Below are 15148 nucleotides of genomic sequence, written 5' to 3'. Positions count from 1 at the left end.
GTGGAGGTGGAGATGAGGGTGGATGTAGGTGGTGGAGGTGGAGGTGGAGGTGGAGATGAGGGTGGATGTAGGTGGTGGAGGTGGAGGTGGAGATGAGGGTGGATGTAGGTGGTGGAGGTGGAGATGAGGGTGGATGTAGGTGGTGGAGGTGGAGGTGGAGATGAGGGTGGATGTAGGTGGTGGAGGTGGAGGTGGAGATGAGGGTGGATGTAGGTGGTGGAGGTGGAGGTGGAGGGCCTTCCTCTGTCCCCTCTCCCACGTTCTTCCCCTTCTCGCAGAGTCCGCACATTACTACAGATTCCACGGGATTTCTGAGGAGATGTTTGATGATTCCTTTAAACCAAAGCCCCCCCCCCCCCCCCCCCGCCCCCCGCTCTCGTGTGAGCTTACACAGTGAGACCTTACAAACAGGTGACACAGAAAACCCCCGAATGAAATCCCAAAAGGGTTTTAATGTTTGCCACTTGAAGAATGTGTTCACCAGCAGTAGTTCTTAAAACTTTTCCTTCATAGGGAGATTTAAAATGGCAATTGTTGTCTATGCATCTCAACTCTGGCGAGTATTGCTTGCCCGTCGTCAGTGGGGGTCCAATGCTGTGCTTTGTTTTGTTTGTTTTTATACACACACACACACACACACACACACACACACACTTTGTAACTGTACAAGCAGTATCACAGAAGGAAAGCCATTGAATGTGTAGTGGCTGTGGTCCTTTCTGGGCACTCTGGCTTTTACACATGTGTTTCAGTCGCTTGTGTCGGCACACGTGCCCACCAGCTCACGTTGTCTGACTTTTTCCCCTAATGAATTTGGGTCTGAAGTGCGACTGCTGCATTCTTTTCGCACAACACCGTAAGGACATTTGAACACGGCGCCATCTAGTGTCATAAACCTGTATCACCCAAAATGATGTAGTCACAGAATGTTTATATATTGGTGAAGATGCTGCTACAGTTTGTAACACTGGAGCTGGAATAAAGATGCTTTATTAACCGATTCCTCTGTGTGTTTTTCATTCAACAGTCTATCATCCATTCTCATTTTACATTTACAATGTATAGCAAAATTTTTGGCCAGAGAGACAGAGGTCTTGATGTGTCTATGGAAGAAATCCTTATTACATTGTGTCTGTTAGAGGAAATCTTTATATTATATATACACTATGTTGCCAAAAGTATTCGCTCACCTTCCTTGAGTCAGATATGAGCTTGAGTGACATCTCATTCCTAATCCATAGCGTTCAATATGACGTTAGTCTACCCTTCACAGCTAGATCAGCTTCACCTCTTCTGGGAAGGCTGTCCACAAGGTGTAGGAGTGTGTTTATGGGGATTTTTAACCATTCTTCCAGAAGCGCATATGTGAGGTCATATAATTATGTTGGATGAGAAGGCCTGGCTCTCAGTCTCTGCTCTAATTCATCCCAAAGGTGTTCTATCGGGTTGAGGTCACGACTCTGTGCGGGCCAGTGAAGTTCATCCACACTAGAAACACCATCCATGTTTTTATGGATCTTGCTTTGTGCACTGGTGCACAGTCATGTTGGAAGAGGAAGGGGCCAGCTCCAAACTTCCCACAAAGTTGGTAACATGGAATTGTATAAAATGTCTTGGTATGCTGAAGCATTCAGAGTTCCTTTTACTGGAACTAAGGGGCCAAGCTCAGCACCTGAAAAACAACCCCACACCATAATCCTCCCTCCACCAAACTTTACACGTGGCACAATGCAGTCAGACATGTACGGTACAAGTACTGTAAATTAACCAACAGTTAACTGACCAACGTAACATTAAGCAACAGTTTTAGCTTTACACTTTTAACGTCATTTTATGCTGAGGCCTGTTTGGGAAAAGCAAGCTTGTAGATATTCTGGGATCCGTTTCTGCATGTCAACACTTGAGTGTTGAACACCGCTGTTCAACACTGGATCATTGTTATAGAAACAGATGAGAACTAGCGTTACGGCCCAGTGTGCTTTTATTTTGGCGTGTTTGGCGTGCCTTACCACCTTCACGTGCTCTGAGTCACAGCATTGAGGAGAAAGGGTAACCTGCAGAATGCATCACTGCCCACAATGTTATCGTAGATACAGGGCAGCACAATAGTAATATTATGATTTACGTGTTCTGTCCTTAAAATAATTTTAGAATCATAGAAATATTCTTTATGGCAGTCTACAATCAAGCGTTTGACAGCAAGACACTTTTAAAACTAAACACTGTTTTTGACGAATATGAACGCTATGTAAACAGCACTACCAGCAGAGGGCGCTAAAGACTAAATGACTAGACACTGAAGACTAGACACTAGCTTTCAGTAAGGCATAGCAGTGGGCCACACGTTGGGTACTCGAATGGTTAATAGACTATGGAGACACGGCCCTGTGCTTGTCTGGTGTTGTCCTACTAATGTCACGTGTACTTCTCTTCATCTGCTTCAACTTCACTTGTATGTGTAGGTTTGACTGGAAATATTAAAATAATAAATAAGGTAATGCCCCCGCGGGATGGTCAGCAGTTCGTACACATATGGCATGATGCTCGTCCGTGAACTTCAGTTAATTTCTAAATTCCACTTTTATAATGTCGCACAAGTTGAAACAGGTCCACATATTAACTTCCTGTGTAAAGTTCCATAAGAGTTTCCTGTAGTGTGAGTATACCACCCAATCCCCCCCCCCCCCCACATATTCCTCTTATTTCTTTTCTAAGCTACGAATCTTGTCCCTTCCATAACCCATAACAAACCTCTCTTCTGTGCCTCGAAGGTGATATCGAACTGCATGTCCCAGGACACGTACGCCCTCCCCACACACTGCTCCGCCATCGGGGTGGGGTGGGGGGTGGTGCTCGTTTGCTCTTGTCTGATGAGATGTTGTAGTTGTTTATCTGGGTGACATAAAGAAAGATGCTCCCATCATCCTCCACGTCCAAAGAACCCATCATACATCTCTGCTATCGCACTATCACCGCTGCATGAGCACTTCGCCGCGTGCTGCTTAATTGCACACACGTCTATCTGAGCGCCTCGCGTTCACACACACCGAGGGGCCTATGTTGTCTTGCGTAGAACAAAAAAATAATATACTCATATCACTAATATACTAATACACTCATCACTACTAGTCCGGCAGTGTAGTAACATTCCTGCTGTACCCATCTAGACCCCGCAGGTTTTAAATCGGAATGAGTCATTCCCTACGATGGGGGTGGGGTCCGATTGTTTCTTTGGGTTTTTTTTTTTTTTTTGTGTGTGGAAAGATATCCCTGAGAATCTTCACCGTAAAGGAACCTGCCTGTTTAAACATTCATCTTATCGGCCCATGTAAAAATTGTTACCCAGTCACGGCATATTGGACGGCTGACAATGGTGGTCTTTGTGAAGGCGCTGGTCCCTGCCGTCGTCGTAGCGGGGGGAACCGTCTTTGTTATGCCAGGGCTCAATGGAGGTCATGGTGGCCTCACGACCACACTGTGCTCCCAATCTTAAGGGCCAATCAGATTGCAGGGGAGGATAGGCACAAAGTGGTGGAACTGTTCTTGGTCCCCCTGTCTTGAGTGAGGCCTGAGACCGAGGTCTCGGGCTTCTGAGCATCTGTGGGCTCAGACTGAGGTCTGTGGGCTCAGACCGAGGTCTGTAGGCTCAGACTGAGGTCTGTGGGCTTAGACCGAGGTCTGTGGGCTCAGACTGAGGTCTGTGGGCTCAGACTGAGGTATGTGGGCTCAGACCGAGGTATGTGGGCTCAGACCGAGGTCTGTGGGCTCAGACTGAGGTATGTGGGCTCAGACTGAGGTCTGTGGGCTGCGGTCCATCGTGAGGGCTGGTTTTGGCCAGCTGCTTTCAACAGCATGTCCAAAGTGCTTGGCTCACTTAGGAAGGTACAAGCCCTTTGATATTCCAGGAGAAGAAGACCACATTGTCTGCTGTTTTTCCAGTATGTATTGCAGAGTGTCGGTAATCCACAGGGCAGTATTCAGAAGAGCCAGTCGGACCAGGTGTCGCAGTTCCTTCTCCACCCTACAGCCTCGCGCCCGAGAGAGATCGTATCTTATTCTGAGCAGCTATTGCATATTATTGCTTTACTATTGACGACAAGTTTGCCATGGCGTTTATTCTCGTGAAGGATTTTCGGCCGTAAAGGATGACATTGCAGAAAGGGAGAGTTTTTAAAGGCTTCATTGGACACCTCTGCCATTCTAGAGGCAGTCTAGCGTATCCCACTCTGAAAAAAAAGAGGCGAGGCAAAGGCTGATGGGTAATTATAAGCCAGACTTGTGGTTACACCCATCAGTGACTTGTCTTATCAGATGATCACACACTCTCAGACTTCAAGACCGGAGATACTTATGTAGATTACTCTATAGTTGTCATTTGAAGCAGATACAGTCTGCCTGGGTGCTTTTATTGACTCTATCAGTGTCTAAATATGAAAAATCCTTATGTCTTTAAATTAACAGAAAATAACAGAAAATATAATACCCTGAGGCTTTTATGCTGTCAGATCTCCTGTGTGTTTTCTGATGAATATCCTTGTCTTCTGTGTTTTGCTGAAAGGGCTATAGCAGGACGGGTTGGAGGACTTTTATGTGAATCAGTCATGATAAAGTTGACAGTAAGGTTGTCGGAGGCCTGCGTCTGTGCAGCCCTACTATCTGGGCCTTACCCCCGCATAATTGGTCACTCCTGATGGGGTCAAAGGTCAGCTCTGCTGGGATCCTGTGCATGCTCTCCACCGAGAGGTTCAGTCGGGGTGCATCCTCACAAATGCCTACATACAAGCACGCAATAAAAATACACACACACACACACACACACTCGTTCACGCACATGCCCATCTGCTATGTTTAACATTGTCCAACAGTAAACCGTTTATCAGTGTGTGGCAACAGCAGAGGTAGAATTCCTCCGTCTCCCCGTCAGAGCGGTGAGGGGCTGAAGAACGAGTGTTCTCTCTCTCTCTCTCTCTCTCTCTCTCTCTGTGTGTGTGTGGGTGCTCTCGGTTTCTGTTTACTCTCGGTGTATGTGGGTGCTTTTAGCTTCTGTTGTATGCTGGAGTTCTCGCAGACCGTGAGATTGTGGGTTGGGTGGAAATAAAGGTTTTGATGGAGTATTGCTTTCATAGTTGACTATTACAGAAATAAACTGGAATTTACCATGTAAAACGAAAGCATTTTTCACTTACTAGGCCTGGTTAGTTACCAAAGAGTTTAGGGTTAGTCACGTTAGGGCATCAGAATGTACCACAACATACTGATGTAAATATTTTTAAAATGTCTGTGTGTGTGTGTGTATTGTGTGTGTATCGACAACCTGTGTGAACAGTTAATCTGACCTTACTGTAATGATTACATACAAGATATTTGGACTTTTGTGAACAGCTAATCTGACTTAACTGTAATGATTACTTACAATTTATTTGGACTTGTGTGAACAGTTGAGCTAATTGCAAAGATTACTTACAAGTTATTTGGACTTGCCGAAAGACGTCCAGAGGTGGGAGGCTGTCTGCATGTTTTTGACAGCATGCCGACATTCAGGACGCCGTATCTGATGAGCTGAGACGACGTGCCACCTCACCTGACGGATGACTGAAATTCCACATCATGAAATGGGGTAAAGTGGCATAATAGATGTGTGTATTAGTGTGCAGTTGGCTGAATAGAATTCAGGTCTGTGATGTTTTGTTGTGGAATTAGCATATACTGCTTGTAAACCGAAATGTAGTCCACTTAAACATTGTCTCTTTAATTGGAGGCTTGTGAACTACATAGTGAAACCTTCTCTTAAACATGAATTGGATCGTTGATGTTGGAGGACAAAGTTGTACCCAGCACACAGAGAGAATGATCCTACTCTTACTAACCTTCATTTAACCTTTAACCCTTCGCTATGGCCTCCTCGTTGTCCCGGTGACCCATCCAGCGGGCTTATCACTGTGTTTATGGGATTCTGTCCTCATCCTTTAGTCTGAACGTGCACATGTCTCTCATACCACTGCCAGCATCATTGGCTCACGCACAAACACACACGCCCACAAACACACTACAGGGTTTTACACTGAGACTGAACACTGCTAAATACGATAAGAGATCAAAGATAATATGAAGAGCTCACCAAAATCACCTATTATATAATTAATTATAGAATAATTAAGTATTATAAATTCAGTAATGATGATCATTCAATTTTAGAAAGGTTTTTACAAAGTCCTTAACAATGTCAAATAAATATTTGGTCGTATGTTATATATGTTTTGGGAATGCCCTAAACTACAAACATCGTGACCCAAATTTGAAATCATTTTACAGAATGTATTCCAAAAGACATTCCTCTTAATCCATGTTTACAGAACTCTAGGTGATACAAGCAATCTCCAGTTCCCCTCTCCACGGCTGGAACATGTTTTGCATTTAACCATGATGGCTGCAAAAAGATGTATAACCTTTATGTGGATAAGAGAGGAACTGCCTACCACCACGCTGGAGATCTTAGGGGTTCACTGTTGCTCTGAGAGGAAAGTCAGAATGTTTCTCTAAAGCGAAGGACCACGGGTTGTCCTCAGCTTACATCCTCAACCATGTTCAAGTGGTATTAGGTCAGTGTTTTCTAACAACATTGATAATTAATAAGATATTTCTTTTCGCGTTCCGCTTCTTCTTAAACTATCCTTGCAACAAAGATTATGCACGTTTGTGTCAACTGAGTAAGCTTGTAAGTTGGGCACATTATTATTAGTATACACTTTATTATTAGTAGTATTAATAAATACAATTTTGTACAGCCTTGGCTTTTTAGTATGTCTTATTATTACCTTTTATTATGTATGTTAAATTATATAGAATTAAATTATATATATATATATATATATATATATATATATATATATATATATATATATATATATATATATATATAATTAAGGTATAATTGTATATGTTCTACTACTTATTTTTTATCCAAAAAAGCTCTTAAGAAAATATTATCATCAGCATCTGATGATAGCAGCTTGTTTTATTTAATCACATTCAGACTAATGTTAATGTGTGAAAATGATTTCAGAAGTGATTTACTTTTAGGTCATAGGTCATTGACTAGTCCTCCAGGGGTTGTTGATTAAACGTGAAGAATAAGCCCCTCCCCCACCCTGCATCTCAACTGATCTATTAGCACCGGTATCGCAAACACACATCAGTCAAAGCACAAGACAAGAGTGTGTTAATCTCCACTCTGAGTGTGCTGTGCTCCACTGTAGAACGAGTGACTCTTCAGATAATCCCCGTGTGAAAGCTTCACTCACACTTCACTAACCTCCACTACTGCCACAATCGCCCCTGATCATCCTCGATAGGGCTCAAGTGGCAACGCTGCTTGATTAGTTATGCCTGGAAGGCCTTTGATTCTGTTTACTCTCAGGATCAAGGCCTGAGATGACCATGGAGTAGTTGATTAGTTTACAAATTATAAATGATTTTGCAATTTTGGTTTTTATCATCATCATCATTGTAAACTAAAACATTTCTCATATCTATGCAACTTTCTTGGTTTTTTAGTTAAACTGTGGCTAGAATATAAAACTTATGTCTGATTGACATGATTTAATCAACTGCATCAGCTCTACAACTGTGATCTTACCTGCTGGATCATCACCAAGACATGCAGAATGACAAACTATTTGGAAACCTTCAATTAACTGGGTGTCAGAGTGAAATACTTAACACTGCCATTGCCTTATTGTACTACGTTTGTTAACCAGTGCATCATATAGGTCTTCTGTAGGTAGACAATAGCAAATGATTTGAACCTTGCTTGATTTGAACCTTAAGTACAAACTCCAGTACAAGAGTTTAGAGTTTTCTGTGAAAGAGAGAAGAGGCCTCACAGGCTGGCGCTCAGTTCCAGACAACGACTCCAGAACCATTCCAGAACCATTCCAGAACTGTTCCAGAACTGTTCCAGAACCATTCCAGAACTGTTCCAGAACTATTCCAAACCTGAAGAGGCCTTGCAGGCTGGCGCTCAGTTCCAGACAAAGACTTCAGTACTTTTCCAGAACTATTCCAGAACCATTCCAGAACTGTTCCAACTATTCCAAAGTATTTTCCTCTCCTGCTATTGGACATTCCTGTTTGACAAACACGAGAATAATTTCATTTGTCTGGTTATATGTGCATTACTCTACAGATTACACAGCTTTGAGCCTTGGTTTGTGTTTGTGACTGGACTGCAAAATGTAACATATAAACCAACAAGTTCCAAAGAACAAAATGTACAAACAGACCAAACCCAGCATGGGGTTGCCTGCTCGAACAGGCCCGAGAGGCCTAAAGGACAGTTGACGTCTCTTCATGAGAAATGATGCGAGAAATGGTTGTAAACAGCTCAATTATCCCAGGTGTTGGGCCAACACATTAGACAGTTGTTTAATGAACTGCCACAATAAGGTTAGCAACAAGACCCCAGTTTGGTTCCTGGTCAGCCATGTCCACTTCGTATGCACACATGCCCAAGACTAGCACCATCCACACGATAAATCTCTTATTTTTAACATTGAAAATGCTGTTTAACAATGTTTAAGGGTGAAAAATATAATAAATAATATCCATCCATCCATCCATCCATCCATCCATCGGTACCCGGGTTGTGGGGGCAGCAGCAAATGAGGGGGGGGGGGGGGGGGGGGGGGGGTAAACTCAGTAAACTACCTGAATAATTAATTTCTTCCATTATGATGTTATGATTATTGATATTATAATTGAATGTTTTATTACATGTGAATGCTATTATTACCGCACTCTAACTGGAACTCATTCATTCTAAGGGATCAGAAATGTTTGTTGTTCATTCATGAAGACATAAAGGTTCCCAGAAAGGCGTCCCATTTGTTATTCTGTTGAAGCATTATGTGCATTTCAATGTAGAGGCTTCACCAACCTATCAGCGTAATCAAAATGAGATATATATATATATATATATAACAATATTCTGATCAATTAGCATCAGTCAAATAAATTGATCTACAAGTGTTTCCTGTTCGACCAGACACGGTAGACGTCTGCAGTTCCATTACACACATCAGATGATGTAACGATGATTTGTCTAACATCACCACAAACATGATGAACTTCACTGAACTCCAATAGACTGATTGTGTATGTGTGTCATCGGGAATTTGACATGCACGCGGAACTGCTGTAAACTCACACCTACAAAGAGCTGATAAGATCAACCTCACAACAATATGATTTCATAAAAAAATGGAATTGCTCCTCTCATATATCTGTCTTTTAATCTACTAAGTTCCATCCTTACCTGTCTGCTTTACCTGTTCTTGCGTGAGAGTGGAGCTGGTTTGATGCCAACAGGTGTAAAAGTGTTTTGGTCCAGCGCACTTATATATCTGACAGTAGCCTGCTTTGTGTCTTCGACCTTTCACTTGGATACACTAGGCTGAGAGGACTCAAAGCATTTGACTCACGTGTATTGTGACTCATTCGAGTGGGAGCTAAACTAAAACAAAAAACATTACAATGTGTATAGTGTGCTTGGTTTATTTATCTGTTGGTCTGTGTATTTTTCAAATAAACTAAGCATATGTCAACGAGACATTTTACATATGAAGGAAAAGTATGTATTGTAACGTTAGCAAAACCTTTATTGTAAACCTACGGAGTTACATAGAGATAATATTGACATTTCCGATGTTCTAATCTCCTCCAAAAAGGGACAGACCTACGAAAGGCATTCCAGAGGAGACAAGCCATGTGAGTAGCATTCCCGCCTTGGGTGTCCCACTACATCACCGTTCTCCGCTTATCTGCCCGGGCCAAAACGATGCCGCCACATGCCACGTTGCTATTAAGTGGCATGACGTCTCTGATGGCAGGGGTTGGTCTCGTGCTGGTCTGCTCGTCTCCGTAAGCTCAGCTCGCCGGGCGAAATCACTGGCACGGCACCATGGCAGTGATGTGTACAGAGACAAGATGCTTCTGTAGGCAACACTTCCTCCATTAACTCGTGTCACTCATACACTCATTTAGACACCTGGACACACCTAAATAGGTTTCACAATGCTTGAATGCTCTTTAAATAATTAAGATAAAACTGGGACACTTTGGGCTTCTTGTTAGGAAAAAGTCATTTCGGACGAAAACACTTTGGCCCTGAAATACAGTGAGGTGTCACTGAAAAGCAGAATCAAATTACACAATTCATTTCACGCATTTTAAGTATAAATTGCACTCGATTCTTTTGCTATGATGTGCATTTTGTTTTTATGTTCTCATAACTTATTTCAGTTATCTGTGAATTCTGGCATCCAAGTTTCATTCACACGTGTCTGTAGCCATCTGTACATTGTTAGGAACACTACGTGAGTCTGTAGACACGTCCACCTCGCAACTGCAGGACCTGCTCGCCTCTGCAGCGCGTTCTTGACCCACTGATAAGGCATCTTCTAGCACAGTAAACCAAATCATGTTTCAAGCAGTGCTTTTATCTCTCAGACAATACACCACCCTCAGTCCGGTCAGTTAACGACATCATGATGTTGACTCCAGCCAAAGTTGAGTTCGATGATAGGGGCAGTTGTGATTGCTATCTCTCTCTGCAATCTTGAACTTTAGTGTTTGGAAAGCCCACATGCTTGACAAAAAGAGCCCATATCTGTTCTTATCGGCCTGCGCAGTTTGTGACTATTACAAGAGTTTAAGTACAGACGGACTCTTTGTTGAACGGAGAGAACGAAGATTGGAAATGAAATGATTTACACTAATGGGAAAACATCCGTCTCGGTGGAGGGTGTTATGAGGTGACTCTCTTGAGAAAGGTTTTTGGGGAGTGATGACATCACATCAACGATAGGCTAGGCATGTGATGACAGAATCCTATTGTTGTAGGCTTTTGCAATACATCACCACAAATGATAAGTAGTAATAAATAAAATAAAGTACAAAAATTCTTAAAATTATTATGCTTAATTGAAATTCTGACAAGGTCAAGCATCTGAAGATTACCCTAATTGCTAGTTTATAAAATAATACTTTCAGGGCTTTCAGATTATTTTTTAAATACACAGTGGAAGTTCTTAGATAACCTACTTGTTATGAAAAAAATAAAAAAGCAATTTTGAAAAAAACTAATACGTTTATTTCGCTGCATATAAAGCTGTACAAGTTATATTAACATTACCATGAACAGACTAATAATTACAGTTAAAAAAACTAATCGTGTCCCTTTCACCACACCGTCGGCCTCCACGCACCGAGTCCGTGTGGGTCGTACACGCAGGGTCGGTACGGGTAAGACTTGTAGACCGTGGCGAGCAGCGAGGCTCTGATCAAGTCCTGTTCCGCGGCCACCGCGGCGCTCCCCTCCGACTTGTGAAAGTAGTCTTTGCCGTATTCCGACGCCAGCTGCTTGCGCTTGGTCTTGTAGCGCCGATTCTGAAACCATATTTTGACCTGCGTCTCGGTGAGCCGCAGCGCGCCGGCCAGGTGCGCGCGCTCGGGCGCCGACAGGTACTTCTGGTGGCTGAACTTCTTCTCGAGCTCGAGGACCTGCAGGTGCGTGAAGGCTGCGCGAGAGCGCTTCTGTTTCCGCGCCACTTCCAGGTGCGGCTTATCCAGAGGGTCCCTACACGAACCGTCCGCCGACGCTTCAACACAAGACGACATGACAGACATTAAAACCACAAATATTTGTTCAGCAGGTAACAAAAATGTAGCCAAAGTTCTAGTCGCCGCAGAGTTTGCCGCTTTTTTAACGTGGCATACAATTTTAGGAACATGTTTAATACTACTGAATAACCGACTATAGGTATTAAATTAAATTAAAAATTAAATTAAATTAAATTAAATTAAATTTAATTTAATTTAATTTAATTTAAATAAAATAAATTAGATATTTTATGGTTTAAACAAAACAAGACAAATTTGGCCTCAGTTTCCAGAAGGATAATGCTTACCTGGTCGTCTTGCTAACGGCGAGTCCGCTGTTGTGACGGCCAGCAGGAGGGCGCCGTCCTCGCCGTGACTGGACCACTTCGTCTCCGGTTCGGCCGCAGGTGAGGCGCTAGTCCGGTCCTCTCTCGCCTCGTTCATGCACAGAATGTCTTCAATGAAGAACGACGTTAACTGTTTGTTTGAAGACGCCATCTCCGTCTGACCAAAACGCCGCGTCGACCTCGCCAGGTAGCGGACAGACCCACAGTGCGTAAAGCCCGGGTGAGCCCCTCACTCTCGCTCCTCTTAAAGAGCGCGGGGACGCGGAGGCGCGGGGACGCGGGGGCGCGGCCGCGGTGCGTTACGTCACACGGTGCGTGATGGTAAAAACAGACACGGCTATCACAACAACTCTCAACTTTAAGTAAGCTCTTAAAATACAAACGAGACTTTATATCTTAGCATAATTCCTGAGACATAATTGATTTCAAATGCATACTATGATTTTACGAATCGTATGTGGGCATTAAGTAAAAAAAAATCTTTATGAACTCTTTATTAACTCTTTTTCCATCAATTTCAATGCTTACCACCCCAATGACACATTATCAATACGTTCCATGTTCTATATGGTGTGTATACTATTTTTGTTTTAAAGTATTTCCATTATTAACAGTGAGGTGGTGATTAAATATTTAAATTATATTTCAAATATCAACTACATCCTTTCACAGTGTACTACGGGTTAACGGTAGCATCTGCAGGGCCTCTTTAGGCTAAAGTTACTTACAGGTGTTTCACATTTTTTGTTATTGCTCTTCTCTTTCACTCAGGGAGGAGCTGTCAAGATTTATTAGGAAATTGGATATTAGTGTTACTTTCCTGCCATCAGGGGGTGTGAGGTTCAGGGCACACTCGGGGCTCCCAGAGTGCATGGGACGTCTTCATGTCCGAGGCTGGGGTGTGTGTGTGTGTGTGTGTGTGGGGGTGTCCTGCAGTCAGGCGGGGTCAAGGTGGGTGGGCCCCTTTCCCTGTGGAGCTAATGCGTTCAGCATATTGTGATGAGGCTTCTGCTCCTGACACACACGTTGCAGTCCGGCTGACTGTTTGTTGTTACCCCCCCCCCCCCCCCCCCGCACCCCCCCACCACATGCTTCTGTTTGACCCCACAATGTTAGCAAGGGAAAGGAGAGAAACAGAGACATTTGTAGGGAAATAAGTGGTGTGTGTGTGTGTGTTGGGGAGGGTGTGTAGGCATGTCGGCCCCAGGAGAGTGGGGAGTCTGTTTGGAATAATACAAACCTGAGAGGGACAGGCTTGGCCATTGTCTCCCCCCCCCAGAAATGACCTCCCACCACAGGCCCCTGAAATACTGTCTCCAGTCAGGTCAGCTTCCCCATCATACCTCCTCACACCACAGAGACCTCACATCTCCTCACACTATGCTCTGCGTACGGTCATAGGACGCACATGTGAGTGGGAATTTGTGAAATGTACCCCAGTGATGTATGCCAAGGATGTTTTAGCTGAATACCTACTGATTTGGGCTCAGAAATAGATGTTTTGAAATCTCTACAGTGCTGGAAACATTATTCTCAAATATCGACTGCTTTAGTCTATACAGCAGTCTAGACTATCAGCATATTGAATGATCTATAAGAGGAACACAAGCTCAGAGATTTTTTGAGGGTTTACCTCATTATATTTGTTGCCATGTAAACTTTGTAGTTTGATTGTTTGTGTGATAGTGTTCACCTTGAATAATCTTTTCAGTGAAACACACACACACACACACACACACACACACACACACACACACACACACCCTCACACACACACACAGAATAGACTACCTGCATAGACCACCTATTTCCCTCAGATCTTTGATCGAGACTTTTTCCTGTTGTGTATATCTCCTGATGCCTATCTTAATTGCACAAGCACATATTCAGTCTGCTGCGAGCTCTCGTCACAGTCTCCCCAGAGCGGCCGTCAGCGACGTGCCGTCCCCTGACCACGCTAAACAAGCGGCAGTAATTGGAAGGGCATTTCTCGCCGCTTGTGTAATGCAACTCCTCGTTTCTCCCTTGACCCCTTTCGCTACGCTAATACTACAGGGACGGGGATTTGTGGCACCGCGGGCCCGTCCTAGGCCAGATGGAGGCTAGTTAGACTATGACCTGTGGGCAGGAAGCTGTATGTCATACTCACTGTGGGACACAAATGACTTTCTGTGGTTAGACATGTTGCCTCCACATTTTGTTCAGTATTGTTTGTTTGTTTTGTTTTTGTCTTATACAGCTGTGTTTTGTAGGCAATAATTTAAATTTAAATTTCAAAAATGTGTTTTACCAAGTCATACTCATACTTGTGTGTAATTTATTTTGGTCAGATATTTATAATTTAATTGTACATTTTGCACTAATTACACCGTTTACATTGATTTTTTGGTATATATTTTTGCAGTTGACAAATATTAGTAGTGACACATTTCTTTCATTGCTCTGATATAGCCACAGTTATTTGTCCTATTAATTAATTTATTTTTGAATTGTCTAAAACACCACCTGTTTTGGGTAGGATCAAGTGAATGAGTGGAAAATACAGTTAGATCGTGAAGTTTTAAAATCTTGCGCCCTCTGGTGGTAACATTGTATTTAATGTCCCCAATAACATACCTGATTTATTGCAAATCTTCAGTGTTGCATTTGCGTTGTAACAGATCAAGTTATGATTTTGGATATTGTTTGGTTACTGAGTTTACGTCAACTAATTTTGAAGCATTTAGTAATTTGATCCGATAAATGTATTATTATTGTTTAGGAAAATTATTTAACGGCTTTAAATAGCAAATTTAGCAGTTTATATGATAGAACAATCGTCCTAAATTAAGTTTCACTTTGTTCCCAAAAAATAAAATAAAGTAAAAAATCAAGCATTTGTGTTGATTGATTTTAGTGATATTGGCAATCGATGAACATGTGCTAGGCGTTGTTTAGTTTGCTTGAGTATTCTTGTAAAAATACTGTGTGTTTCACTCACAGAGCTTGTCGTTTATACTGGTCTTAACTACTATCAGAACTCTGCCGAAGGCAGGTAGTAGTGTTCAGTTCAATCACTGCTTTAGTTTGTTTTGGCTGGTACTCACATTTATGAGTGACCGCTGAAGATCTTTAAAAGAAATTTATAAATCCACATGTACATG

The 15148-nt window shown here is 42.7% G+C and overlaps 1 protein-coding gene and 1 long non-coding RNA gene across 2 annotated transcripts; one reads left to right on the top strand and one right to left on the bottom strand.

The window, feature by feature from the left end:
- The first annotated feature begins 91 nt into the window (after positions 1-91).
- LOC143491342 (uncharacterized) lies at positions 92-1000 on the top strand. The gene is made up of 2 exons (XR_013125177.1): positions 92-129; positions 223-1000. It is a non-coding gene; the product is annotated as an uncharacterized LOC143491342 (long non-coding RNA).
- Positions 1001-9586: 8586 nt separating this feature from the next.
- On the bottom strand, positions 9587-12230 carry nkx3-1 (NK3 homeobox 1). The gene is made up of 2 exons (XM_076990277.1): positions 11967-12230; positions 9587-11657 (listed from the first exon to the last, which is right to left on the bottom strand). The coding sequence occupies exons 1-2, from the start codon at positions 12154-12156 to the stop codon at positions 11239-11241; spliced, it is 609 nt and encodes a 202-aa protein (XP_076846392.1). The 5' UTR covers positions 12157-12230; the 3' UTR covers positions 9587-11238.
- Between the last annotated feature and the right edge of the window lie 2918 nt (positions 12231-15148).

The sequence above is a fragment of the Brachyhypopomus gauderio genome, unplaced genomic scaffold (assembly GCF_052324685.1).
Source record: "Brachyhypopomus gauderio isolate BG-103 unplaced genomic scaffold, BGAUD_0.2 sc74, whole genome shotgun sequence".
Classification (NCBI taxonomy): domain Eukaryota; kingdom Metazoa; phylum Chordata; class Actinopteri; order Gymnotiformes; family Hypopomidae; genus Brachyhypopomus; species Brachyhypopomus gauderio.
Note: the sequence above shows the minus strand (reverse complement) of the source record. Positions and strands in the feature narration are given on the sequence as shown.